We start from the raw sequence: 26,458 nt of genomic DNA, 5'->3' as shown, positions 1-26,458 counted from the left end.
ACAAAAAAAAGTAACAGTAACAATGGTTGGGTCACACAATAATTTATGAGGTGCTTATAACGGTCACATTTTATTGACCTAGTGTAAATGTTTTCATGATGGCGATCCACTATATTTTCTGGATTGCAATAGCAGCTCAGTGGCAACTTGTAGATTGTAGGCTGTAGAGGTTTTCCATTCTAGAAACCTTACACTTCTAGATGCCGGTATAAATATTTTATGTAGATTTCAGATCCTTGGCAATATCCACAGTTAATGCTTAAAAAAAGAAAAAAAGTTAGGTAAAAACGTAAGAAGTATCTACGGTAATTTGCCATATTAAAAAAAGCTGGTTATTTGGCATGGCAGCTTGTGAAAAAAAAAGTTTTCCTAAATTAATTTTCAGAAACAATTCATGTCGTCTACAGATCCCCTGTGTGGATGAGCTAGCAGTCGTACAGTCAATTTCTGGTTGTGATGACAGGTTGCCCTGAGCTGGTCTGTGTACGGGTCTTGTTTCCACTCCTCTCAATGACCCCAAACCTGCAATGTATTCAATGTATGACCGGTTCCCTTATTATCAGGATAAGATGTGGTCACTGGTAGGAGTGCAGACTTGTACATTGCACGATCTGCAGAGCTGCCCAGGCTAAAACAACCGGCAGGTGTGTGGGATGGTTACATCCTTTACAGTGTGCTGTGGTTTCACCTAACACCTGCCACATCACAACTATATCCAATGAACAGATTAATGACACAGCATCTGGTGGGTGAAACCACAGCCAAGGGGAATCAGGCAGACTAGGATGTGCTGGATCCTTAAGTGTATGGATCTGGCCCTGATTAACTTAAAACAATCTTTTTATATGGATCAAAATATCAAAAATTCCTAGTCAATGTGGTTTATTTATTAAGGGGATAGAGCATGTTCCCCCAGCCAAAAATACCCAATCATTAAAAATTTACAACGTAGGAGTTTTGCTTGGACATGATTAGATGATTGAAATCAGTACAGTGTTACCTTTATGAATTAAAATTCACTTGTTAACATGAAAAATCATCTTGGCTTTTATACAATAATATTTATTTAAAGAAAGATATTTACCACAACGTCATCTCTGTTTTCTATGCCTGCCTGTGTCATCAGGTCGGCTACATCTTTTTGGAGCTCATCAATGCTGGACCCCATTTCTTCCAGTAAGATATTAAGGAAAATGACATGTTATCGCAGGGTAACAGAAGTATCCTGTTATGAACACACAATACAAATCATACGCGTTCAGCTGTACAACAGCATCATAGAGTCATGTAATAATTATCATATTTGTGTAGTAAGGGGTTAATAGCTAATGGTGACACTGACCGATAGCTCAAGTTGTACAATATGCTAATTTGAGCTTACAGTTCATTTAATGCAACCTACCCATGAAATAGGGGGGTGGAGGATAAACATACAAATGTTTCTTATATTTTAATTTTTTCTAATAATGGTACCCAGGACATCAAGGTTATTCGTAGACATGGAAAGGTCTTCACTTAAAATGGCAAGTTATGGTGTGTTTGGAATATGATCATTGTGGTTGAGGCTCAGGTTTTATCCCATGGTGGGTTAGAGTGAAATGAACAGTTTCTCACAGTGTTATTTTCAATCAATATTAAGATGTAATAAGGACCAATTTAAATCAATCCTTGTGATGGAATAAATATGATGCCAGACACTCACAAAGACAGCGTGAGATGGTTAAAGCTGAAATATAGTTCCCCTTTTTGAGAATACATGATCAAGCAGGTCATTATTGCAGAAAAGAGACAGGCAATGTCCCTTCTGCAAAAATCTCTCCTACCTAAGTTGAGCTGCGAATACCAGAATACCAGACATTCCCTGCTTCCTTGTGTGCCAGAAATGAATGAACTCCTGCACACGTGCATTGGAGTTACATCATCCTGGCCAATCAAGATCAAGTAAAACAAGGTTTAGTTCTGCTTTCAATATCTGTTAAATGTCCTTTCCATCTAATTGCATATAATTTTTAGAAAATGATAAGGACACCTTCGATAAAACATATCATATATATATATATATTAATATATCACATCATATACATAACATATAAAAAAAATCTCCTCAAAAAATATAATTTTCATTACATGACAAACTAAGTAAAAGGATATTCCTCTGCGTTAACTGATCTGACAAAGTCTGGAATTTCTCTTGAAGGTTTTTCAAAAGACTTTCAGCCTGCAAGTAAAAATAAACATGGTAAAACATCATTAGATTAAGAGATTTAAAACCTACTTTAGCTGAGTTTGATACAAAACTATTACAACCTATTGCAGTAAATTATTACATTACAAATCCTGTGCTCCCCTGTTCCTTAAATATATGTGTGTTACCCAAGTATTAAGCTGCTGGGCAAAAATTATCTGTTAATTATAAAGAACTAATTTCCTATCAGACCGTCTCACAGTGTAGTGTGTATATAGCACTGAGCACCATATTGTTATTAATATATCAATATATTGGTTTACCTTTTCTCTGCCAACCTCTCACTGCATATTCATGCATATATACAGTCTTAAAACTATTTGATCATTATAATAAAAAATCATGTCACTATGTTTATTGGCTACCATGCACAATGTATTTTCAGTTACACAGTATAATAAAAAAATAAACAGGTTAAAATTGAGCACTCAATCACTTAGGCTACGTACACATGTGCAATAAATGTAGTTACAAAACAAACAACTAACGACAGATCAACGATTATTCACCATTATTTTGAACGATCGTATTGTGCACGACTCTACATGCTATTACGATACAATCATTCAAATATAATCCACCAAAAATGTACACACACTAGATACGATCGTTTTGAACAATGCAGGAAGTGACATATTCTGGAGAAAGTGTGCAGCAAAACCATCTACGGTTAGTGAACAACCGTACATACAATAGATAGTGAATGATCGTCGCCCAATCAGATCCTCATTCATTGGTGTCGTTGTGCACTTTTTTTTGTTAACAAATATAGACCCATCGGTCATTAATCGTTCATTTCCAACGACAATTATTGCACCTGTGTAGGTAGCCTTATTGTACACAAACAATACAAAATAAAATGTTCTAAAAAATACGACTTAAACATAATACATTCACACTTACAAAATCAGACAGGTCTTGGGGAGTCTTGGGATCGTTGTCGGCCATGGCTGATACCTGTGTCAAGGTGAGCAGTGACAACAGAGCAGAACTCTCCCTCCTTATGTGTAGCACTAGGAGGAGCAGAGTCTGTAAACACAATACACAAAAGCTTCTCCAACTGACTTGGAAACCTCACCACCAATAAGCTGAAAGGGAATGGAGTCACCAGCCCTAAACTGCCAGAGGCAACCACGCCCTTGAAAGGGACAAGGAGATTCACTGTGGAATGTGAGATTTCCTAGTGCTACATTGTGTCCATCCAAACAGCTTCTGTATGGCTGCCTAGGCAACTTCTGTGTACAGTTATACTGATTTATCAACAAACTCCAGCTATAAAGTATACAAATGTAACATTCCTAGATATAAAAGGTTGGAAAAGGCACAAAAGTAAATTTATATTAAAAAAAGAAAAAAAAAGAAAGTAAAAGCAAAGTTATGAAATATGTTGCCTGCCATTACTGAGTGCTACAGAAAATTCTGTTTCCTAATACTTTGACTCACTGACCCAGAACACATTTGTAGATTCTGACTTTTCCAAGTCTTTCCAGATCTGCATTCCTGGAGTTAGTCACTGTGAAATCACTGGGTAGCTGAATATCAAGGCAATTAGCAGATTGAGATGAAATTTATTAATAACAGCATACATATTTTATTTTTACCTCAAGCTGGTTTGGGGAGTGTTTTAATGAAACCGGTTTGGTCAGAAAAGGAAGTTGACGTTATTGATCTTAGTGTTTGTGTGCTATCATGCTGATCCAATGCAACACTTTCTAGTTCAACAAAGATAGAAGAATAATATGTATATTGATTTGTTATGCAATTATGCACATCAGCAGTTTTGACATTGCTCTGTCTAACCTACAAGCATGATCTTGATAAATGACAGCCAGGCAACTAGCATATTCAGGAGGAAAGGTCAGCAATGGCAGCTTCTGTACGATGCATGAACAAGCGCTATACATACAGCACCGTTTTGTTCTATTGAGACGGGAGAGGGAGAACCACAGAGCGCCACCCCACTGCGCTCTTTCCCCGTCACTTTTATTGCGATCATTCATTGATCATGGATTCATGAACAAAAAGCGATGTACCAATGACTGTCGTCCGATATCAGCCCTGAGGCAATTATTGGAAGAAACATCTGAGGTGTATACGTAGCCTTAGCTGGGGCATTTTTTAAACCACTTACAACCATGTGTATTTGTAAAAAGTTTGATGCACTACCTGACCCTATCACATTGTCTTTTAGGCAACCTTCTTCCCTAAACAGGGACAAGAGAACCGATTGCAAACAGGCAGGTAAATTTTTTTTAAATATAAACAACCTGCACAAAAAAAAAAACATACTAGCAAAAGTGTTAGTTAGTGCACATGATAAATAAAGCTGGAAGTGCGCAAGAAGAGAAGATACACAATTATAGGGACAAACTACAAATTGTTGTGTGCTAGTGTATTGAGTAAATATATAACACAGTATTCTCCCATAAATGATTTTAAGGTGGGTGGGTGGTGGGCCCTGTATTGTGATCCAACTTATCAGTTAACTACCTAAAAACAGGTGGGTGGTTACTGAATAGTGCCAGGTGGTGCGCCCAGCTTAAAAGGGGCTGGGGAGAACACTGTAACATACTCTCAAAGTTATTTAGTTGATGAATGCAGCATCAATTGTCAGTTTCAAGGGATTAGGCATTTAGCTTGAAGGGCCAGGATTAGTTCATATCTGCATTGAGAAGCAGGACTGACATTCCAGAGTCCACTTTAGGCTTTAAATCAGTTTAATTTTGAAATTCGCTGGCACTTTAATAGGTATCTGATCATTTTCAACTTTATGGTTGAACTCCCTAACCAATTCAAACACCTAACCACAGAAGTTGATCAGGATTTGCAACCAAGAGAGTCTGGGGCTGGGGTTTTCAGGCTCCAAGATAAGCAAGTATGGTATTGCCTGGAAGGTGTAGTGAATTAGCATTCTCAAGGGAGAGTTCATTTATAGCAGCTTTCATTAATTTCTCAGGCATTTTCCATTGACGGTTTACTAGTTTTAGGCAACAACTAGTAGTAACCTTTTCATCCAGCTTACTTACCTTGTAACCAAACAGGTCTCATTTTTTCATATTCCAAACCGTACTATATTCAAAACTAATGGTAATTTGAGTTTATAGAAAGATACACAACTCCACCATGTGTGTTTTGACATATCAAAACACACCCAAGAAAAGCAGGAAAAACCTGGTTCTTCTAGAACCCTGAAGTAGGTTATTCAAATTACATACTATTACACCTTGTTATTTATAGCAATGTATAAAATTCTATTTGTGATGTACTACATTTGCCTTCATTTTCATATGAATCTAAGATGGTAAAAAATCAAGTATACCAGTAGATCCACCTAGCAGAAAGAGTAGTAATGAACCACTATAGTTTGCTCACTCTGCTGATTATTATTATTATAAAGTAGGATATTAGTGGTGGTTAAGGTTTACTTTGATATTTAAAAGAATATCCTGTATGTTTGGACCCAAAACTGTTCAGTATAATTTACATTGTATATGTTTACACACTTAGATATTATAACTACATGCGTACAAATTCGCGGAACTGCCGCTACCCCTGAAGAAGCCAATAACAGGCGAAACGCGTTGGGTAAAACGCTTAATATGAACCGATACGTTGTCCTGTACAATAACAAGCTATGGATTTACTTGTGCACATAATGTTAGACATTGTATGTATAGCGCCCCCCTAGGGCCTGAACTTCACCACACAGGACCACAACTTATGCTGGATCACCAGAACTGATAATTGATGTATTGCTATTTATGAGATGTATCATTGAATACAATACTTTTTTTGTTTGCCAAAAAAACCCTTCCTCTCCTTTGTTCTTTACATATCTTATTATTAATAATAAACAGGATTTATATAGCACCAAGATATTACGCAGCGCTGTACATTAAATAGGGGGTGCAAATGACAGAAAGTGACACGGGAGGAGAGGACCCTGTCCCAAACAACTTACAATCTAGGAGGTGGGGGAAGTATCACACAATAGGAGGAGAGATATGGAGTGATGGTGGTTCCTTTCTTCTCCAGACCACTGAAGGAACGTCTGTTGATTCTACATACAATCATCAAGCACTTAGACACAGACTGTATTTGATACTCTTGTAAGGCCTACATAAATAATTGCCACTTTTTAAAAAACAAAGTATTTAACGCATTTTGGAAGCTATAGATGGCCAGAGATACAGGACAAACAGTGACTTCATAAGGATATATTTATTTTCTGTATAGTAAAAGCAGAAAGTGGTACACTAAGTACAAGAATGATTTCCATATATGATATGAGCAAACAAGCATTTGTTTATTTGAAAAAAAAAAAAAAACTCCAAAGACATTCACTTGCAATAAAGAATTTTATTTATGCATCATTTGGAATAAAAGTTAGGAATATACAACTCTAGAAGTTATACAAATATACAATTCAGGCTAATTTGTGAACAGTATACAGAGGGAACAAACAGATCCGGTCTTTGAAGTAGTAAATCTTTATCTAGATCTCATCAGAATCACTCCAGATATCCAAAGGTTATTACCTGTGCCCTTAACATACATAATAAAACAATGGATTGGCAGTATGTAGCGCTCTCCAGACATAATCCAGGTGTGCATACCCCTCCTATATACCATTACCATTCTCCACACAGTTCTCAATATGGATCACTCATCTCTAAACATGGGCTCTAAACACTGGGCACTCATAATCCTACTCACAAGATTTAGGCAGGGAGCAGTGACATTGCCCACACGTCTTAGAAAGTAGAACATAGAGGATTAATGTGCGTGCGTTTATCAGTAGATTGAAGCCCGTTCACAAAATAGGTCAATGCATTGTATTTAAAGAGGATGTAAAATCTAAAGCGCTCAAAACATTAAAAAACCACTTAACCTTCAATCCCACAGAGCAGTCGATTGGTCCAGAGGTGTCTTCCATCGGGTCCGCTTCGTCCTGGTATACGTCTTCGAGCCAGCTTCTCGGGCGCCGCCATCTTCTTCACTTCTTTCGGGTTCTCCTTCCTACATCACCCTGCACATGTGAGATCAGCTCCCCCCCCCCCCATTTTGATGTAAGGGCTCCTTCTGCACATGCCCGAGCACCCAAGACCCTCTTTCCTCTTTGCACTCCCATTCATTCTCAATCTCTCAAAATCAAAGCATACCTCAGTTCTAGGATTAAATTAACTCCCATGCATATGTGCAGGAGTTACACCATTCTGGATTGGCCAATGATCCTAAAGCTGAAGAAGGACCATGTGAAGATATTGGTACCGGCAAAGGGTGGGCAGTTTACTTCCACAAAAAAGAATTAAGGGAAATTAAGCCAATAAGACACTTGTTCCTTTGACAACTAAAACTATATAACCTCATTACCAAATGAACATGATCATCTCACATGTGCACAGTGGTCCCCTGACATGGTTTAGCAATCACCTGTGGCTGATCACTAAGATAATGAACCAGAGACGACCGCTGTAATTTCCTATGGAGGGGATGCAGCGAGGTACACACAGTCCTCCTCCAGCACCCTTTGAAATGAACAGAGCTACCTGTACACAATTTGATTATTCTACTGTTGCTGGAAAGGGTCACAAAATATTTTAGCACCAGAAATTTGATTTCTGTACATAACTTAGCACCGAATCACTCCCACATTAAGTTATCCTCTAACTACCTGTTGGGAACACAGGATAGGAAGTGAAGAAAAGTTTCCCTATGGAGTAAACTAACAATGGATGAAAGCATCCCTGCTGTATAGAAAATGAAAGAAAAAAATGTCATACATACATATATATAAGTAGTCCTCAGGTTAATGCCATCTGACATACAGACAACACCTAGATACAAGCACGGGGCTTCCCTGCTCCCTAGTGTGCAGGACAGAGGCTGGAGGGCAAGCAGTTTGCATGACTGTAGAAGAAATCTTTTGCTAAACACAGCTGAGATTGTGGGTGATCTTAGAGGCAAGCTCTTTCTGCAGCTTCTTGTAACTTTTAACAACCAAGACAAACTCTGCAGCTGTTTCCTTTTGCATATCAAGTTAATAAATGAAGTTAATAAATGTCTAGGCTCCATAAAGTTTTTTTTTTTTGCTTTGTTTGTGATTAGCTCACAGTGGGGATTTTATACAGTAACTAACACCACACTGCATAATAATATATTGAGACAAACCTCTGTACTAATTGCATATATTAAAATAATGTACCGGATCTGACTTACATACAAATTCAATTTAAGAACAAAATTACAATCCCTGTCTTGTATGTAAGCCGGGGACTACCTGTATATTCTTTACAGACAATTAGGTCCTGAATCATACAGATCCGAAAAGTGAGCAGCCAGCTTCCTCTCACATCTCTCCCATTAAACCTGTCCGTAATATAAGGATGTGTATCCTCCTTTGCTGCACAGGTTACCTCAGGCAGAGGGAAATAATAAATTGTTGCTGGTTACAGCCACGTGTGACTCTCAGCTCCCCCTCCCCTCCCCTCCCCTCCTCTCCTCACACCTGACCATTCTACTTCCTCCAAGGGATCAGCCGGCGCTTAGAGTGACGTAGCGCCATAGCCCCTCCTCCTCGCCCGAGGCACCAATCAGATGTGTGGCAGTAGTGGATGAGGATGTGAGAGGAGCGCAGTGCTGGACATTGGTGATTGGAGTCCCCGCGGTGTAACAGCTGACACAAGGTGAGGGGGGAGGGGAGCTATCATTATTAGGGGTCCGGCATTGCTCTGTCACCCGGAGGAGGGGAAGTGTCCGGCTGGCTGACGCACCGGCTTCGTCTTTGTGACATACAATATGATATGCTGTCTGGGGTCGGGCTGTGTATTACAAAGCTGCTCTCTATACTGAGCCCAATAGAAGAAATGTCTATTAAAGCGGACCTGTCACCATGAATGTGATTGGATGGTAGCATTGCTCCCTCTCTTACAGTTTAAAAAAAATCAAATCTGTGTTTTTTGTTTTAATACTTATATATAAAATTATTAAATCTCTGAAATATTGGTGTTCAGTGGATAAGATTGTCACATATCCCAGGAAGGGTGCAGGATTGTAGACGTGGTGCATGTGTGAGATCAGGCACGGCATCCATGGTGGGGGTCCCACTAATGTACCAGACGCGGTGCCCCATCGTGCACATAGGCAGATTGGGCTCTTCCACCAGCGCCCTCTGAGGATCTCTGCAGCCTGCTGGGGTTATGTGAAATAGGGGCCCTAAGATTATCCATACATTCTACTTCCCATGGTGGGAACCCCAGAAGTGGGAGGAAAGTTTATAAAAGTATTTAAAAAAAAAAAAAAAAAAGTTTTTAATTGTAAAGGATAAAGTGGTCTTCGCAATCAAATACTATTTTTAGTAATAAGTCCACTGTGATCAAGAATAGATCCCAGTTTTTTTGCTTTGATTGAATATAAGAAGTAGAGATATAAGAAGATTGCCCTAGTTTAGGGGTGCCCACACTTTTTTGGCTTGTGGCTACATTTAAAATGATCTACCAACAATAAAAACTTGGACATAAACTCCTGTGGGTGGTAGAGTTTATTTTGAAAGGCAGGGCTCCGCAATCTACTTGCGTTGCCTTTGCAATCTATCGGTAGATCGCCATCCACCTGTTGGGCACACCTGGTCTAGCTGATCTATGGTCATAGTACTTGCAGTGACATGTACCTGGAGTTCTAACTTCTCTGGCTGCATGCTTGTCATAGTCTGTGCCTTGGAAGACACCAGAGACAGACAGGCAAGCTGCATTTTCAGAAGCAGTAATGACCGGCCAATGTTTCAGAACTTTCAGATGTCCTTGCAGTATCCTATATTACAATCAGTATATCTTTGCTAGTGCACAATTATTAAAGGGACATGTGGTCCAGGTTTTGGCATGGCTCATCTTATTTATACGTTTTGAAGGAAGAGCTGGATGGTCTTGTTGGCTTTAGGAACCTATCAGCAGTTCTTCCATTGTCGGATGATCTGGTTGCAATGCCCAACAAGATATTGATAGCTGGGGCCCAAAAGGCTGGGACTCTGGAGGCCATATGGTACGAAGCACACCTACTGTATATCTGAACATGGAGGGGACATGGTAAAGACCCTATCAGTATTGGTTTATCTAGAAAAAATCGGCAGAGATTGGAAAAAAGAGCATCCGTTTCACCCAGTTTGCCTTAACCTCCCCTGCAACCTTAATAGTTACAGGTTTGTTCACCGTAATACAAACTGGTTAGTCCTGTTATGATTGGCACGGCTGCCACTGGAATTCCAAGCTACCCATAGATCTAAGTGCTGGCGTTGTATCTAAGCCAGCTGGCCATCCGCAGAACAAGTGGCCTTGCACTTCATTTTGTGATAGACAAGGAGGAGGTTGGGGACAGAAGAATACCTAATAATCTGCCAAAAGTCCAGGGTGCTTCTAATTTTCTGCTCACACAGTACATTTGCTGCACCAAAATGACAGCTAGTTATATCAACCCTGCCTGCTGGTCTCCAGAACGGTGCCGATTGATTGCTTTTTCAGCAAAACATTTTAGCTGTGTTAATTTCCAAAACATACCCCCCACACTGTGTTTATGGAAAGGGATCTTGGGAGTTGTAGTTCTGGGGGCATTAGGAACTGATCTTCCAGGAAATGCCCCTGTTATGTTGGGACGTGTTGCGATGGTGAAAGAAAACTTTGCCGATAATGACACTTCTAACTCACAAATCTCAGCTTGATTTGTCCAGCTAATGGGCTATTGCTCCCCAGTACATTTGCTCTGATACAGATCTGTGAAAGATGAATTGTTGTAAAGCAATAGAATTGACAATCTAGAAGGAGCAGGGAGTGACTATTGTATATATGTTATGGACCTCATGTGGGGCCCGGGCTGAATGTCTCCCAAGGTGACCAAGTCTGTTCACTTAACAAATAAAAATTTGCTTCTTTTCCCAATCTACTTCACGAATCCAATCCACGTATTATTAGTAAAAAAAAATAAATAAATAAAAAAGGCGCATTCTTTTCTTCCAGCCAAGTTTGCTTTTTCTCAACATTCTGATCTGCACATCTGTGCCAAGGGTCTTTGTAGCACAATATAGCCTGATGTAAGTCTCCACTTTGCCCAGATGACCTGAAACTTTAAATACTACATTATGGAAGGATTTGGAACAGATCTGTAGAGTGATATACCAAGCCGTATCAGTCATATTCTTGTGAATAATCTAGGGAGCTGCAGATTTCATTGCTGGTGGTTATGGGGCTATGAAAAAGCTTTGTTGTGATACAAAGAAGATGTATTACAAATATTGGTGATAGTAAATAGAGAAAGTGACCTCTTGTGATCTACATAACTCCACATATGCAGACTGCAACCACAATTTTAGATTTGTACTGTAAAACTTCTTTTTGGGGCTCACAACAGATTTGATGATCAAATCAGACATACGTACTTGTTATGATATTTCTATTATTTATTAAATCTGAAAACTCTAGTTTTGTGTGTTGTAAAAATATTTATACTTTTTTTTTAAAAATATTGTTCCTTATGCTGTTTATTACAATCCAATGCTAATATTCAGCTTTGATCTCTTATCTTGGTATAGATTTCTATTCCTGGTGTTCGTTAAGGCATTTGCTTCCTCAGTCCCGCTCTATGAGGTCACTAGGAGTGGCTGTGGGATGATTACAGAAGATCGTGCTTTGTAGGTCAGTCACCTTGGTGAGCTAGAAGCACTGTATAGCCCGGGAAACAGATGGTGTTCTCCCAACCCCCAGAACTGCTTTTAATTCTTCATTTGTGTCAGTTGTACTTGTTATAACTGTTGCATCTCTTATTCATTTGTTTTTGTTGTTATAGGAACATAGACTGGGATAATCCTTTTAATAACACTTTCTTTCTTTGTAATAGGGATTTACAGCCTGTTTGGCCTTGTATGTTCTGTACATATATACTTTTATTGTGTAAAATAAAGGGCAGACTGATAACTGGGTTTTATCTCAACTTCAGCAGAGACTAAAGGTGCGTACACACTTCCAATTTTTATCGTTCCAATCGAACGGCGAACGATCGATTGGGCAAAAAATCGTTCGTAAAAAAGTAACCAACGACGCCGACGAACGAGGAAAATCGCTGGAAACGAACGACCGGACCGACGGATCGGATTGGACGACGATCGTTGAACATCGTTCGTGTGTACGGTCGTTCGTTGATCGTCCATGTTCAGAGCATGCGTGATGAACGAACGTCCGTTCACTTTCCTGTCGTGCACATAGTTCCTCTATCGCTCAAACGATCGTATCTATTGTGTGTACAATATCTACGAACGATCGTGTCGTTAACTCTATGTGCAGGATCGGTGCTATACGATCGTTCATATATATCGTGCATGAACGTTCGTCGTTCGTTTTCCAACGATAATAATTGGAAGTGTGTACGTAGCTTAATAGAACTATACTCTCTAAATCTAATCTAACTAATCTCCATATATGTACAGTGAAAAAATATATATAACTAATTGTGCAGATCTCTTCTGTTTTTCTTGCAGGTACTATAATGAGATATAAAATCCAAGCATATGCTTGGCGCCAAGACCAACTGTTCTAATCCTGATAAAGTGACTTTGCCAGAGAAGCTGGATAAAACCAAAGGAGAGACAAGGTGACCCTGAGCCAGGATGGATGAGGAAGGAGCAGACTGGTTTGTAGCCTCTGTGCAGCAGCTGATATCTTGGGGTGCATCAGCCGCTATGATCTTTGGGGGGATAGTGCCATACATTCCACAATACAGAGACATTAGAAGAACAGAGAATGCGGAGGGCTTCTCGGTCTATGTTTGTCTTATGCTACTAGTGGCCAACATACTGCGAATATTGTTTTGGTAAGTAAGCACTTTTTTTTTTGCATGTGTTGCAGTATTTCATCCAAAAAATACACATCAGAACTGTTGTTATGTTCAGGTTATGTACTGAAACCAAAGTATTACATTCTGTTACACAAGATCTGGAACATTTCCATATACAGATAGTCCCCGAGTTACATAATAGATAGGGACTGTAGGTTTCTTCCTAAATTGAATTTGTATTTAAGTTGGAACTGGTACATTATTTCAATAAATGCAGAAAGAACAGATGTTTGTCTAAACATTTTATTTATTTTTACCTTTCTGTGCTTAAACATTTTCAAATACAGTGCAGCCTTAAACAATGTTGGTAGAACTTGATGGAGTTGATGAAGAGGATGAAGATGAGCTCTTCTGCACAATACTGTACAGTACACGCTCTTCTGCATAATACTGTACAGTACACACTTGTCAGCACGTTTGGTGTACTGTACTGACGAGATAACTTCCTGCTATGTATGTACAGTACAAGCAGGCTTCCTATTGAGAATGAATGGGGGCACAGAGGGGCCATCCACCACCTGCCCACCACACAGCCACCTCCAGTGCAAGGCTCTGCCCCATCAAGCCTCCGTCCTGCACATGAGCGAGTAGGGAAGCCCTGTTTGTATCTAGCAGTGGTCCGTATGTCAAATGTCCTTAACTCGGGGACTACCTGTAGCTCCAAGAATTACAGCCCCATTCCACTTGTTCTGCATGGGGGGGCAAAAAGGATGTGAATTAAGTAAGAGGACATACACCTGTTTATATATAGTGTATAATAATAGCCCTAAACCATATTGTGAGAACCTCTTATTTGGGATGGGTCACTGCAATCTGTGCTTCCCAATTTCTCTTGCCCTTCTTTATTAAAATAAAACAATCCCACAAGCTTGCATTGCAGACATAGAGAGGCAAAAATGATGGTTTCTTGTAGACACAGGGCGTTGTGTTCACTAGGATTACTCCTAGGAAATACAATATGCATATTCAAAACCACAGGGAGTTGCTTGTGCCCAGTATATAAAATGATAAAACTACATTTTTATATTGTAGACTTGTGCTGCAGCTATCGATATTTATCTTTTCAATTACTCAACATAGTACAGAAAATAAACAATAATAATTTCATATAATATTAGGAAAAATCATATTAAATACTTTGGCCCTGATTTATTAAAGTTCTCAAGGCCTGAGAGAATACACTTTCATTAGTGAAGCTGGGTAATCCAGCAAACCTGGAATGGATTTCCTAAAAGTCGTTAGCTATTTGTTACCAAATGTTTTCAATCCTGGACCAGATCCATTTCAGGTTTGCTGGATCCCCCAGCTTCACTAAGTGTATTCTTTACAGCCTTGGAGAACTTTATTAAATCAGGGCCTTTAAGTATACACATGGTTACACATAACTTGAAAGCTTTCAATAATTGGGGCTGGTATTTTCTGTTTTAGGTAGCCACTTCTGTGCTTCATAAGATTTTAAAATATATGCAAACTCAAAACAGAAATTTACCTAGTGCCTGCACCAAAAATGTTCCAAGCCATTGCTATATTTTAGTTTCATTTTAACTGGTCTTTTTATTTTACATGTGACTGGTATTTATCATACATAATTATTAACAATGAATTTCTGCAATGACTTGTTATAAGATGTAAGCAGTAAATATAAGAAACTGATAAAATTATTGCTGTGGGGGGGGGGGTTACTGATTCCGGTAGCAGAGAGTCAACTAATTGCCTAATACATTTGGCACTGAATGTCCAAACTGCAGAAAAAGGGTCAGGTTGACCAAGTGCTAAACTTGAATAAATAACATTTTATATATATTGTTGAGTTTGTAAACCTTTGTTCGGTATCCTTTTGGATGAATCATATTTGGCATAGTTAGATAAGCACTTAATATATTGGAGCTTGATATATGTGCATTATAAGTACTTTGAAATGTCTGTGCCATTAATTCCCTATCTACCGGACAGATTTATTTATGGCCGAGCTGTCTATGAAATTCTGGAGCCTAAAGGTCCAGAGGAAAGAGGATTTAAGCTTATTGGTCTTTAGGAACCCCAAATAAAGTCAGAGATAAAAATACCCACTCACACTGACATCATACTTGAACCTTTGATTTTTATTTTCTGTTATACCAGTTATGATGTTTAAATATAACTTTGTAGTAAGACCAGAATAAGGGGGTTTATATGGATGTGTATATCTGGCATTCACTGAAACATTCCTCTTTCAGTTTCATGTGTTTCAATGGCAGTAAATGATTCTCAACCAGGGAATTTTTTTTAGTGAATGTCAGGTACACAGCTTTATAAATAGATCTCCTAGTGTATTAGGTGCCATAAGTCTGGGCACCTCATAAAAGGTTTGATTTTTTTTTTGCTTAGCTTTGCCAGCATAAAGCTTTGGAGGGAAGCCAACCAACCAAATTTTATGAGAAAATTAGATTTTAAGGGCAGAACAGTGGCATAGAGGTTAGCAGCGCTGGGTCCCAGGTTCGAATCTCGGGCAGTGCATGGAGTTTGCAGGTTCTCCCTGTGTCTGTGTTTACCCTGGGTACTTTGTACAGCACTGCATAACATGTTGACGCTATATAAATACTGTATAATATTAATATTAATAAATAGTCACAGATCATAACTTGCAGGAATATAGGACTGTAAAGTGGATATAAATGAACCGTATTGGTGCAGGGTCCTCTCCTCGTGTCACTGTCTTATCTGTTTGTCATTTGCAACCCTATTTAATGTACAGCGCTACGTAATATGTTGGGGCTATATAAATCCTGTTTAATAATAATATTAGACTTCACCATTGCTTTTATTTGTGACAACAGGAGCTAATACTAGCACTATATGTTTATTGCATATGTTAGTTGGAACTCAAAGAAGAAGTAGATGAGGTTATACATAAATACTGATTGTTAAATCTGCCATGTCAGACATGTTTCTCTCTTAAATCAAGATAAAACAAATGAGCAGTTTTGACATAAATACAAAATGTTTATTAAATCAGGTCTAGGTCTGGAGTGGCTTTAAGCAGAAGTTTGCTCCATATTGATTTTTGGATAGTGGGTTAAACTTTGGAGCTTCAGTCAGGGTTTTACTGCAGTCTTTGTTTTTTGGATCTATTATAAAAGATATTTAGGAATGGATGAAAAACTCTTTATACGTTAATTAATTCCATATCTACCCCATCCCCAAATAGAACAAATAGCAAGGGAGAGATCTAATTCTCTTTTTGGAGTATGAAGAGCCTCCAAGAGAAAGTAGGCCCAAAGTTTTTTTTGTGGTAGCAGATTTATGTCTAGTCAATTTATTCCATTGACCCTTGGTGGTTCAATTTCTAAATATCTCCCTTAGTGGCAGAAGACATTTGTTTAGTGACCTATATGGTCCATTGATTTAAATTTATGATAAATTTATGATTTTGATTTATGATGATTTTTTATGTCCTTTTCCTTTTTTTTTTCCAAAGTGTTTTTAACAAATAATTTGTAAATAATGTTATTTTTTTTTATGAAATCTCATTGTAAAATACCTTCAAAATACCAATCTTTTTGGGCCTACTTTCTCATGGAGACTCTTCATACAAATTATTACAGATACAGATTATTATAAAGGGTAGCCAAACCTAAAAGGTAAAACATTGTGTACAATCAGGTTCTTTTTTGCAGAAGGGACAGAGGCTGCCTATTCACAATTTTTTAAACTAAACTCACCTCTCCTTGCTGCTTTGCTAGAATCCTTCCTCCTACCCCATCCCTTTCTGTGTTCAGGATTGGGCCATCTTGATTGGCCAGGCATAGATGAGCAGGAGTTCATTCATTCCCAGCAGCCAGGTATACAGATATGGACAAAGATTACAGACAGGTATACAGGTATGTTTGTTTTATTCCAGAAAAAACATCACCTGTCCCATTTGTAGGTAGTCCCTTCCTTCTTGCAATTCCTAAAAATTAGGTTTGGTACCACTTTAATATTTTTTTTTTTTTTTTAGATGGCCCCATTGACTTGATCCAAAACTTCCCAGGGAGTCACAAACACCAAAAACTATTTTTTTATACACCATTTTTTTGATGGTTGTGAAGTAGAAATAAAATGAATTAATAAAAAGAGGGCAAAAGCTCACCTTTCTAGGAGCCCATATATTAAATGCCTTCTGCACATTGGTTCTGGGTATGTCAAATACTTGCTTCCTGCACCGCATGGTGCAGTTTCTCGCTGCAGGACATAGAATGCAGCGAGAAGAACCACAGCATGTGATGGGGACACATGTATTGGACTCAACTAAATAGTTTAGTTTTAGCAGGCAAGGACCGACTGATAGGTGTGGTTTTAACAAAGAAGGGTGTGTAAGATTCCTTTTTTACAAGTTTGCTTTTACATACAGAGTGACCCTGTCCTGACATAGTCCTTTGTATTCTATGCAATCCACTGCTTCTTTAATCTTGCTCTGTTTTCACTCTGTTGGGCATGTCTGAACTGCTTGTCACACAGTTGTTGATTGTTCAGCCTCCTTTCATCTCCTTGCATCAATGATGGTAATGATTTTTCACTATTTGTGAAATGCCCGTCTTGTCTGTTCACATTGGACATAACTTGGGACTAGCTTTTTGCTGAAATACCAATATATCACTTAAAGAAAACTTTTACATTGCCTGTTACCTTTCATGGTAAAGGTGATCTCCAGCCTTACCTGCAGTCTTGCACGGGCTCCTTTCCTGTCCTGAAGTTGGTTCCCTAATTTTCTGGCTGGAGGACATCAGCATCATCTAACCCTTTCCTCCCCAGCATCATCAAATGCTTTCCTCTCCAGCCTTATCTACCCTGGCACTCTGCTTTCTTTTACTGGTTTTCATCAACCATGCAGGTTCAGGACACCTGTGGGTGTTACCTACGTACGTCCGCATGCAGGTGCAGCCTTCCTTGGAATGGCTACTTCTTCAGATTGACATCTACCTATCAAGGCAGTTTGATATTTGTATACCTCATCTCTGGAGAAAATCCTACTGCTTGCATCAGTTCTTGGTTGCTCTTGGGAGGAGCTCTGAAGAAGGGAGCTATAATGTTTTTAAAAAGCTTTGTACTGAAGCAGCAGATTAAACCATAGTTGCTGTTTCACTGTTTGTATCTGACAATAATGGGCCATACCTGCATAAGATGTGTTAAACAGCCTTTTGTGGTTTCTATAAGCATGGAACAATTTAGGAATGGAACAACTGAAAAACCCAAAAGGTAGATTGGGACACAATATGTTAGAATGTGTTTAAACAGAGACCTTCTTAAAAGAAATCTCAAAATAACCTAATATACTACTTTATTGCAATTTTTTTCTAATAAGATTAACATGTTCTGACTTCTATGGTGATTTAGGGATTGGGTTTGAGTGCAATTTGAGGCTCCACTCGAAACCCCTACTAACAAACTGGAAGCTGTTTTTGCTACCTATAGGGCTGGAGCTAGTTTTAGAACCACTGTCCCTGTGTGATACGTGACTGGTGTACACTGTCCTGGAACCAAGTCACTTTTGATTTTATTGCATTAAAAGATACAAGACCAACTGTACATTTGCTTTACAGAATATGTTTTGTGATAGGTTGATTGGTATACTTAGAATTCTAATTTAGACTGTCAACATTTTATTTTAAGGTTTGGCCGCCGTTTTGAATCCCCGCTTCTATGGCAAAGTATCATTATGATTGCCACCATGCTGCTGATGCTGAAACTGTGCACAGAAGTACGCGTTGCAAGTGAGATGAACACAAAGCGACGTGCATTCACAGGTTAGTGATATGACCGTTTATAAATGTATTAGTAACCAACTGTCAGCAGTTGCTGCCCACTTTACTTATGGCTGACATTTTATTGATATAATGTTTTAATCAGTGATGCTAAAGACTCACCATCCCATTATTTAAAAAAGGATTCTATCTTATGGTATTGTTCCCATCGTGCATGGACGGAGTGCCACATTCCTTGTTTATGTGGACATTTATAGAAGATTTACAATCTAGTGAAATCTGCGTACTGCAAGAGGGTGACTGTAATCATAGCCATTAAAACACAATGCTTAGGAATTAAACACGTCATTACACTACGTCATATACTCCCTTTTGTATGTATTTGGGATAACCATGGAGAACCTCTGTACAGCTGCACGTTATTTTAAAAGAAAACCTTTGTGTCTTAAAGCGGAACTAAACTTGTTGGTAGGTGGTGAGCTTCTGCCATAATTGGCAAGTATGCACAGTATACTTTCCACCTATGGCTCATACCTTCCCTGTGTGCAGCCCTGTGTCCAAGATCTGTTCTCACTGCATCCTCTGAAGGTGCCATTTTCTATGCTGGCTCCATGGAGGGCTTTGTGAAGATGGCTATTCCTTTTTGGCCATTGGATGATCACCAATGACTTAACTCCTGCACACGCTTAGGTGTTACATTATCCCCTGCGACTAGCTCTGTGTGTGGTAGAGCCGAGCTCTACACTACGCAGTGTTTGTGCTGTACCCTCTAGAGCCTAAATATTGGCCACCAGGGGCCAGAGTTTTTTTTTCTGACAAAAGACACCAAGCAGGTCAATTAATACTACCTCCTGATGACTTTTTTATGAGCTCATATCTGCTTTAAGAAAAAATTCAAAAGCCTAAATAATTGTATAGTGAAATGGTTGGCAATTCCCCTGCCTCTCAACTATGCAGTGGCTAATTGTCTGTAGGGATCATATAGAATGTACACCATATACTTTATAGAAAGTGAGTAGCAGTGGTAATACCCACCTTTTCTATACATTGTATGCAATCCAGGACAAAGACTTTTCCCATTGGGCCCAGGTGCTCCAGCCTGTGCCTGGTTCGGACACACTTTTAAGCCTGTAAATGGTGTCAGATTTTGCCAGGTGCACAGCATGTTTTAAGCTTCCTACCCACTTAATTATAATTGCTGGAAAAACTGATCTTTTTTAGCTACCTTTGAACAAACAAGGTGGGCAGACAGTGCTGTTTTGTTTTACAGAAAGGGGAACAGCTCCCCAACAGTAAAAAATAGCAAAAACCTTTGCTTAATATCTTTTGCCTTGAATGACAAAAATCTAGTGTCAGTGCGAGGTTTAAAATGTGGAAATGGGAAAAGTGCATGTTCATTCTAACTCAGGCTCTCGGTACAGCAAAATACAACAAATACATGCATTGTATATGTTTTAATATTGTACATTACAATAGAATAGTATTGATCATTTATTACCCTCTCCTGCTGCTAACCTGCCATGCCTTAGGTTTTTGTTCTCTTGCAGAGCTCCGGCCACCAGTATAATCTTCAGCATCCAACACTTCTGGGTGTGTCATATGCCTGCATCCCCCTCATCCATATTGTTTGGGCCCACCTGTCGTCACATTACATTTTATTCTTGCTGCACTGTAGTAATAACAGACTTATTTAACTGTAAGAAGTGCTAAGGGTGTAGCAGATGGTAGACTATAAGATTTGAATGGGACTGAATAGCACATGTATTTCATACAGATAGGCAACGGGTGCAATAGTACATAGAGGTTTCCATTGACTCCTGCATTTTTAACTGTAACATACTAAGCTTTTTGGGGACTCTGCTTCTCCAGAATTGTCCTTGAAAAAGGTGGGGAATGTTAAATGTCAAGCATGCTTATAAATGTATCTTTGCATGCATGCATGTTTCCAGATTTTGTGTGTCTTTTTAATGTTTGTATTTTCTGAGTAGCCAAAGCATCACCTTAGACACGCTACAACATTTAAAAACTGGTTAAAGTTATTTCCGAACACAAAAAGGTTGCGTGTTATATAAGCAACTGTGCACTGCTGTAGAATGACAACATGCCTGTTGGCTAAATGCTGACAGTACCCATTGGGCATACATAATGTAACAAACAAGTATTGAATAAACCTAATCTTACTGATGTGACATACAGTATCCAATTTGTGGAGTAATAAAAAGAAACGTGTATTATATAATTTTAGGTAAAATTTACTGCAGACATGAAAGATAATTGGATGTTTGATCTAAGCCAGGGGTGTCTAAACTTTTTGCAAAGAGGGCCAGATTTCGTGAGGTTAAAATTTGTGGGGGCGGACCATCCAGCCTGACATTCTTTGAACCATTTCCATTAAATGAAAATGAAGTATTTTATTTTACTTTTTATTGCAAATGGCATACTTTTCATTTCTTCACACAGAAAACAAATAAATCTAAACAAGTTTTTACAGAAATCACTCCAGAACTCTGACATTTTTTTAGGGGGTCTAGTCAAACATGCACTGGCAAGCTTGGCCACGCTTCCCATGCCAAGCACCATAATAGTTTCTTTGTGTTTTAATATATATATTAGTTCAGTATATTAGTTCAGTTATAGCTTTAATTCAGTGGGTTGAACAAAAAGATTTCATAAAAATGTTTTAGGAACTAAATCCTTTTTTTTACACAATCACTTCATTTCAGGGGCTTAATTGGACAATTGTGTGTGTGTGTGTGTGTGTGTATATATACACACACACACACACGATTATGTTGCCGAGTAACTAACAGTTGTAAAATTCAACAACACCGGTAACATTGAAATGTTTAATTGTTTAAAACATTAAATATAAGTGATAATACAAGACATGCAAACCACATGTGCATGTCTCATGCTCTACACGTTTTGTAGGTTTGGTCCACTTTTTCAGGAGGGGAGAGTTCTCATGATTTTAAATATAAGTAAAAAAAGTTTAATTTTTTTGGATTTTGTTAAAATGTGATTTGAATTTTTATTTTTTGTATGCAATTTTGAAATGATATATGTTTTTAACCATAGAAACAAATATCCTCCTGAAGAAGTGGACCAGATCCACGAAACATATGGAGGATGATTCCTGCACATGTTGTTTACATGTCTTGCTGTATTATTGCTCGTTTTTATGTATATTAAAAAAATTTAATGTTACTGGTATTGTTGAATTTTACAACTGTTAGTTACATACACTGTTAGTTACATACACTGCCTTTAAAGTCCCTCATTTTTCTACTTTTTGTTAATTTTGGGATGTGGCAGGTGTAATTTTGCTGAATTAAAAATGTAGGACATTCTACACAGTCAGAAATAATTTTACACATCTACCTGATCTGCAGGAGATCCTCTGTACGCCCTGCGTGTCCTGATGGTTGCTCGGTAACAAGGAAAGTACGCCATATATAGGTATGGGGGGGCGGTGTTGTACGGAGCCCAGTGTCAATGCAGGCTCCGTACAGAGCACCTACCAAGGTGACATGAGGGATTCCCTTTCAAAAATCAATAATATGTGGCCTGTGTCTGTGTGCGCGCACAGGGATTCCCCTACATTTGTAGTGGGCGTGTGCTGTAGCTGTGTGCTGTGAGCCAGCACTGACACCGGACTCTGTGTAGAGCACTTTCTTGGAATCGGAGTGGGCACCCGCACAGCACATGCCCACTACAAACAGAGGATTACACACGCACAGCATACTATTGATTTAATGACAGAGGCTGCGGAAGGGTGAAAACCTGAACACATGCTGCAAATTGGCCCGCAGGCCGGACTGTGGACATGCCTGATCTAAGCAATGTGGCGCCCAGCTTTAAAGCATCTAGGGGGGCAATTCAAGCATCAAGGATAAAAGAATAACCCTTGAAAGTGACACTCTGCACAGACAACCTTGCAAGGGTTTTTGGAAAGTGGTACTCTGCTCAAAGCATAAAACTTAGCTGCTAGCATCAGCAACAACACCCCCTGCTGCTAGCATCACCTTAGACACGCTACAACATTTAAAAACTGGTTAAAGTTATTTCCGAACACAAAAAGGTTGCGTGTTATATAAGCAACTGTGCACTGCTGTAGAATGACAACATGCCTGTTGGCTAAATGCTGACAGTACCCATTGGGCATACATAATGTAACAAACAAGTATTGAATAAACCTAATCTTACTGATGTGACATTAATTGCTATCGATCATTAAAATATATCTCTGTTCATTGGAGTCTGTGTTGGTAATAATACCTTCCCCCCCTTCATCATTATCTACTTATAAGGATGCAATATGTATTGGACAACATTCACTTTATGTAGTGTGTTGATACATATGCATTATGGTGTTTTCACGTTGTGCATTAAAATGGCAATTAAATAATGAAAAACGCAGATCTATTTTTGCTTTAATCCACCACAATGAATGAAATGTGCATAGTTGGCCACTATAATATTACACTGGGGTACCACACCCCAGTACATTTATTAGCATGTGTTGTAGCAGAGTGTAGGAAGACAAAGATTCTGTCCCTGTAATGAATAGTGGTCCACGTCTTGCCATTAAGTAAGAATAAAAAGTCAACTCAAAAGTTATATTTCTTTCACATTAGCAATAGGTTAGAACAAATTCCCCAATGGGGACAGCTTTCTGGTAAAAAAAAAAAAATAAATATATATATATATATATATAATTGGTCTTGGAGAAATATCTACTCTTTCATGTTGCATCCTTAGAACAAGAAGGGAAGTAAATATCTGTAGTTTAGTTCAGACTGCAAAAACCTGATATGTGTTTAAACCCTTCCCTCTACAAAAACCTAAAAAAACATATTACATAAAATTCTTAAGCCACTAAGAAATAATGGCACCATTGTATAATCTAACCGTGGCACAGTAAATTTAATTTACACCATGTGTTTAAAATAGTTTGTAATTTTTTAGTGATATGCAAATACATTTCTTGGTTAAAATAAGACTAAAAATATGATTTGATTAACCCAGTGAGCCCTGAAGGTCAGCTTCAGACTGTGATAATTGCAGTAATGAATGTATTCCTGGGTGGCATGCCGCATAATGGATCAGAGTGGTTCAGCTGCAGGTGCGTAAATCTTAGCGTGCGACTTGGCGTGAGATGAAACTGGAACCTTTTAATGAAGTCATTAAAAAGCTATACTAGTTATTTCTAAGCACTGTATCAATGCTCTGTTTTTTCTTCTTTCTTTTCTTCTATTCTTTAATTTTTATAGCCTCAGATAGTAAGGATGAAGAATTCAAAACTCATCCCAAGAGATGCTTTCTGGGTATGTACTATTAACACCCACCTTGCATGAGGATAATACCTTCTCACCTCATTTTAATAGTAACCCCCTTTATTTCAAATTAGTTTTACGTTTTTTTTTTTTTTCATTGCACCATAACCATGTAACAATTATCGTTTACTTACTTTTTTTTTTTTTTAAATAATCATTTTTTCGGAAATTTTGTTTTCAATAATTATTGACAAGTTACTAACTAAAAAAGGGTTTTGTACTCATTTGGCTGTAACAGATCTTTTTTTTTTTTATTGTTTTTATAGCCCGTACCAACTATATGGTCTCTGATTTTATGAACAAATAACAATGTTTCTGGAGTGACCTTGTGGGCTCTTTAACATCATTTGTAAATAAGAAAATGGATCCTTCTTCCTTCAGAAGCACTTTAATGCTCTTTCTTATCCCTTTATGACATTCTACTGACCACTTTCTACACAGCTTTTCTTTTGACTTGTAAAGGGAACAAAGCAGTTTTTATGCAAATAAATGTTTGTGTACACAAGCTTTAAAAATGCTAAAAGGGCAGCCATTCAAACCTTTTTGTTTGCTTTTGGTTAGAGTGGGGGAAAGTTGGAACCCTCTTTCTGTAATGGATTTAGTAGCAGTCTGAGGCTGCTTTAGAGAGATTTATCCTCTCTATGTCCAGAAAGAAAAAATACTAAAACTTAATTTTTGCGCATTGGTTTCACAGTATTCCCCTTCACCTCCTGTCCCCAGTACAGGAAGCAACTATAAATCTCTCAAAAGAAAATTGCTAGTTATCTGGGTGCACCACCCATTTATTTCTCCTGTGCCTTGCGTAGAAAGAGAAACCTTCTGATTAAGAAATTTGAGTTTAATTAAAACCCATCAGAAATATCTTGTTCTGAAAAAAATACAGGTACACAGGCCTTCCAGAAATATCATTTTTGTCTGGAATATTCCTTGTAAAATGTAATTACAAATGAAAAGACTGAGAAAGAGTAGGGTATTTTTGATGCAGAAGTGTATTAAACAACATAAATTTAGACAAGGTTTTAAAATGTTGAATCACACAGCAAGTGTATAAATTACAGACTCATTAAATCCCTAGGTTAACTGCAATAGGAAGGTGCAAAAGGCTAGACATTGACTCCTACGTTTGGATGCAGAATTAGCCATATAGGAGTTGGAGAAAAGATAGATGTCATGTCCTGACACATTTCGCCTAAAGGGGCTTCCTCAGAGGACTTTCAGACATCAAACAATGAAGTTAGAAGTATATTAGGGAGAATTCAGAGGCGTCAGAATCACAGGTGAATAATGGGGCACATCAATTCCAGTACTTCCCTAAGGATCAAGGTGCCTGATGGTGGTGCTAGTGATTACAATATAGCAATGAAAGGAGTCAAGCTGTGTTGGCTCTTTAAGTCCATGTGGGTGGACTTAGACACCCTTCTAAACTTAATGAGCCAACACAACTTGACTCTTTCCATGGAGCCTAGACATTCATCAAACTTCTGGAGCAAGTTGTGCTTTGATATGCTAAAAGAAACAACTTCAGAGTTTGCCATGGTCATTAAATTGTTACAAGATGTTGTAGAACAGCTCAGCCCTTAATATCACCCACAACCTTGGCCATGTTTAGCAAAAGATTTCTTCTGCAAGTCATGCAAACCACATCCCCTCCCCCTAATGAAGCCTCTGTCCTGCACACATCGAGCAGGTAAGTCTGTTCATATATAGTAGTTGTCTGTATGTCAGATGCTTATAACTCGGTGACTACCTGTATTTGTGGTTTACTGCTCTTTGCAGATTTCAATAGCTCAAACTGAAATTTACACACCAAAAATAAGTCAAGAGCAGTGGTTCATCCACTATCGACTGGCTATTTAATTCCCTCAAAACAATTTCAGCTATCCTTTTAAACCTAGCAATCTGTAGATGTAGGATGGATTAGTCATTTGATAGCCCCCCTAGCGGTATTCCTGAGTGTGACTTGGGTTAGATTTTACTTGCAAAAAGTGGTAATCCCACGTAACACTGGAGGTGTGACCTTGTTCCTTTGGCGTCTTCCCGCGTCCTGCTTCTCCGTCCAGGTCCTCGCGCGGCGTCCTCCTTTGATCTTCTCCCGACACTGCAGAGACGTTCTCCAGGGCTTCCCTGTGACGTTGGTGCATGCGTCGGTTCATGCAAGAGGCGTGGTGGGAAATATACATAATTTTGTATTGGATTCAATACAAAAAAACTGTATTGAGTCAAATAGGCATATATATATATATATATATATATATATATATATATATATATATATATAT

At 38.4% G+C, this 26,458-nt stretch overlaps 1 protein-coding gene across 3 annotated transcripts in view; it reads left to right on the top strand.

The window, feature by feature from the left end:
* The first annotated feature begins 8,736 nt into the window (after positions 1-8,736).
* Positions 8,737-26,458, top strand: part of SLC66A2 (solute carrier family 66 member 2) — a 68,777-nt gene continuing 51,055 nt past the window's right edge. Inside the window, exons 1-5 of one of the 3 annotated variants that reach the window (XM_072411562.1) lie at positions 8,737-8,931; positions 11,823-11,925; positions 12,765-13,096; positions 18,752-18,885; positions 24,117-24,170. In XM_072411562.1, coding sequence (XP_072267663.1) covers positions 12,894-13,096; positions 18,752-18,885; positions 24,117-24,170 — 391 coding nt within the window. In that variant the 5' untranslated portion in view covers positions 8,737-8,931; positions 11,823-11,925; positions 12,765-12,893. The remainder of the gene's footprint in view (positions 8,932-11,822; positions 11,926-12,764; positions 13,097-18,751; positions 18,886-24,116; positions 24,171-26,458) is intronic. The other 2 variants (XM_072411560.1, XM_072411563.1) reach the window with 2 other exon arrangements.

This window comes from Pyxicephalus adspersus, chromosome 5 (genome assembly GCF_032062135.1).
Source record: "Pyxicephalus adspersus chromosome 5, UCB_Pads_2.0, whole genome shotgun sequence".
NCBI classification, from domain to species: Eukaryota; Metazoa; Chordata; class Amphibia; order Anura; family Pyxicephalidae; genus Pyxicephalus; species Pyxicephalus adspersus.
This window is presented reverse-complemented; position numbering and strand designations above follow the sequence as displayed.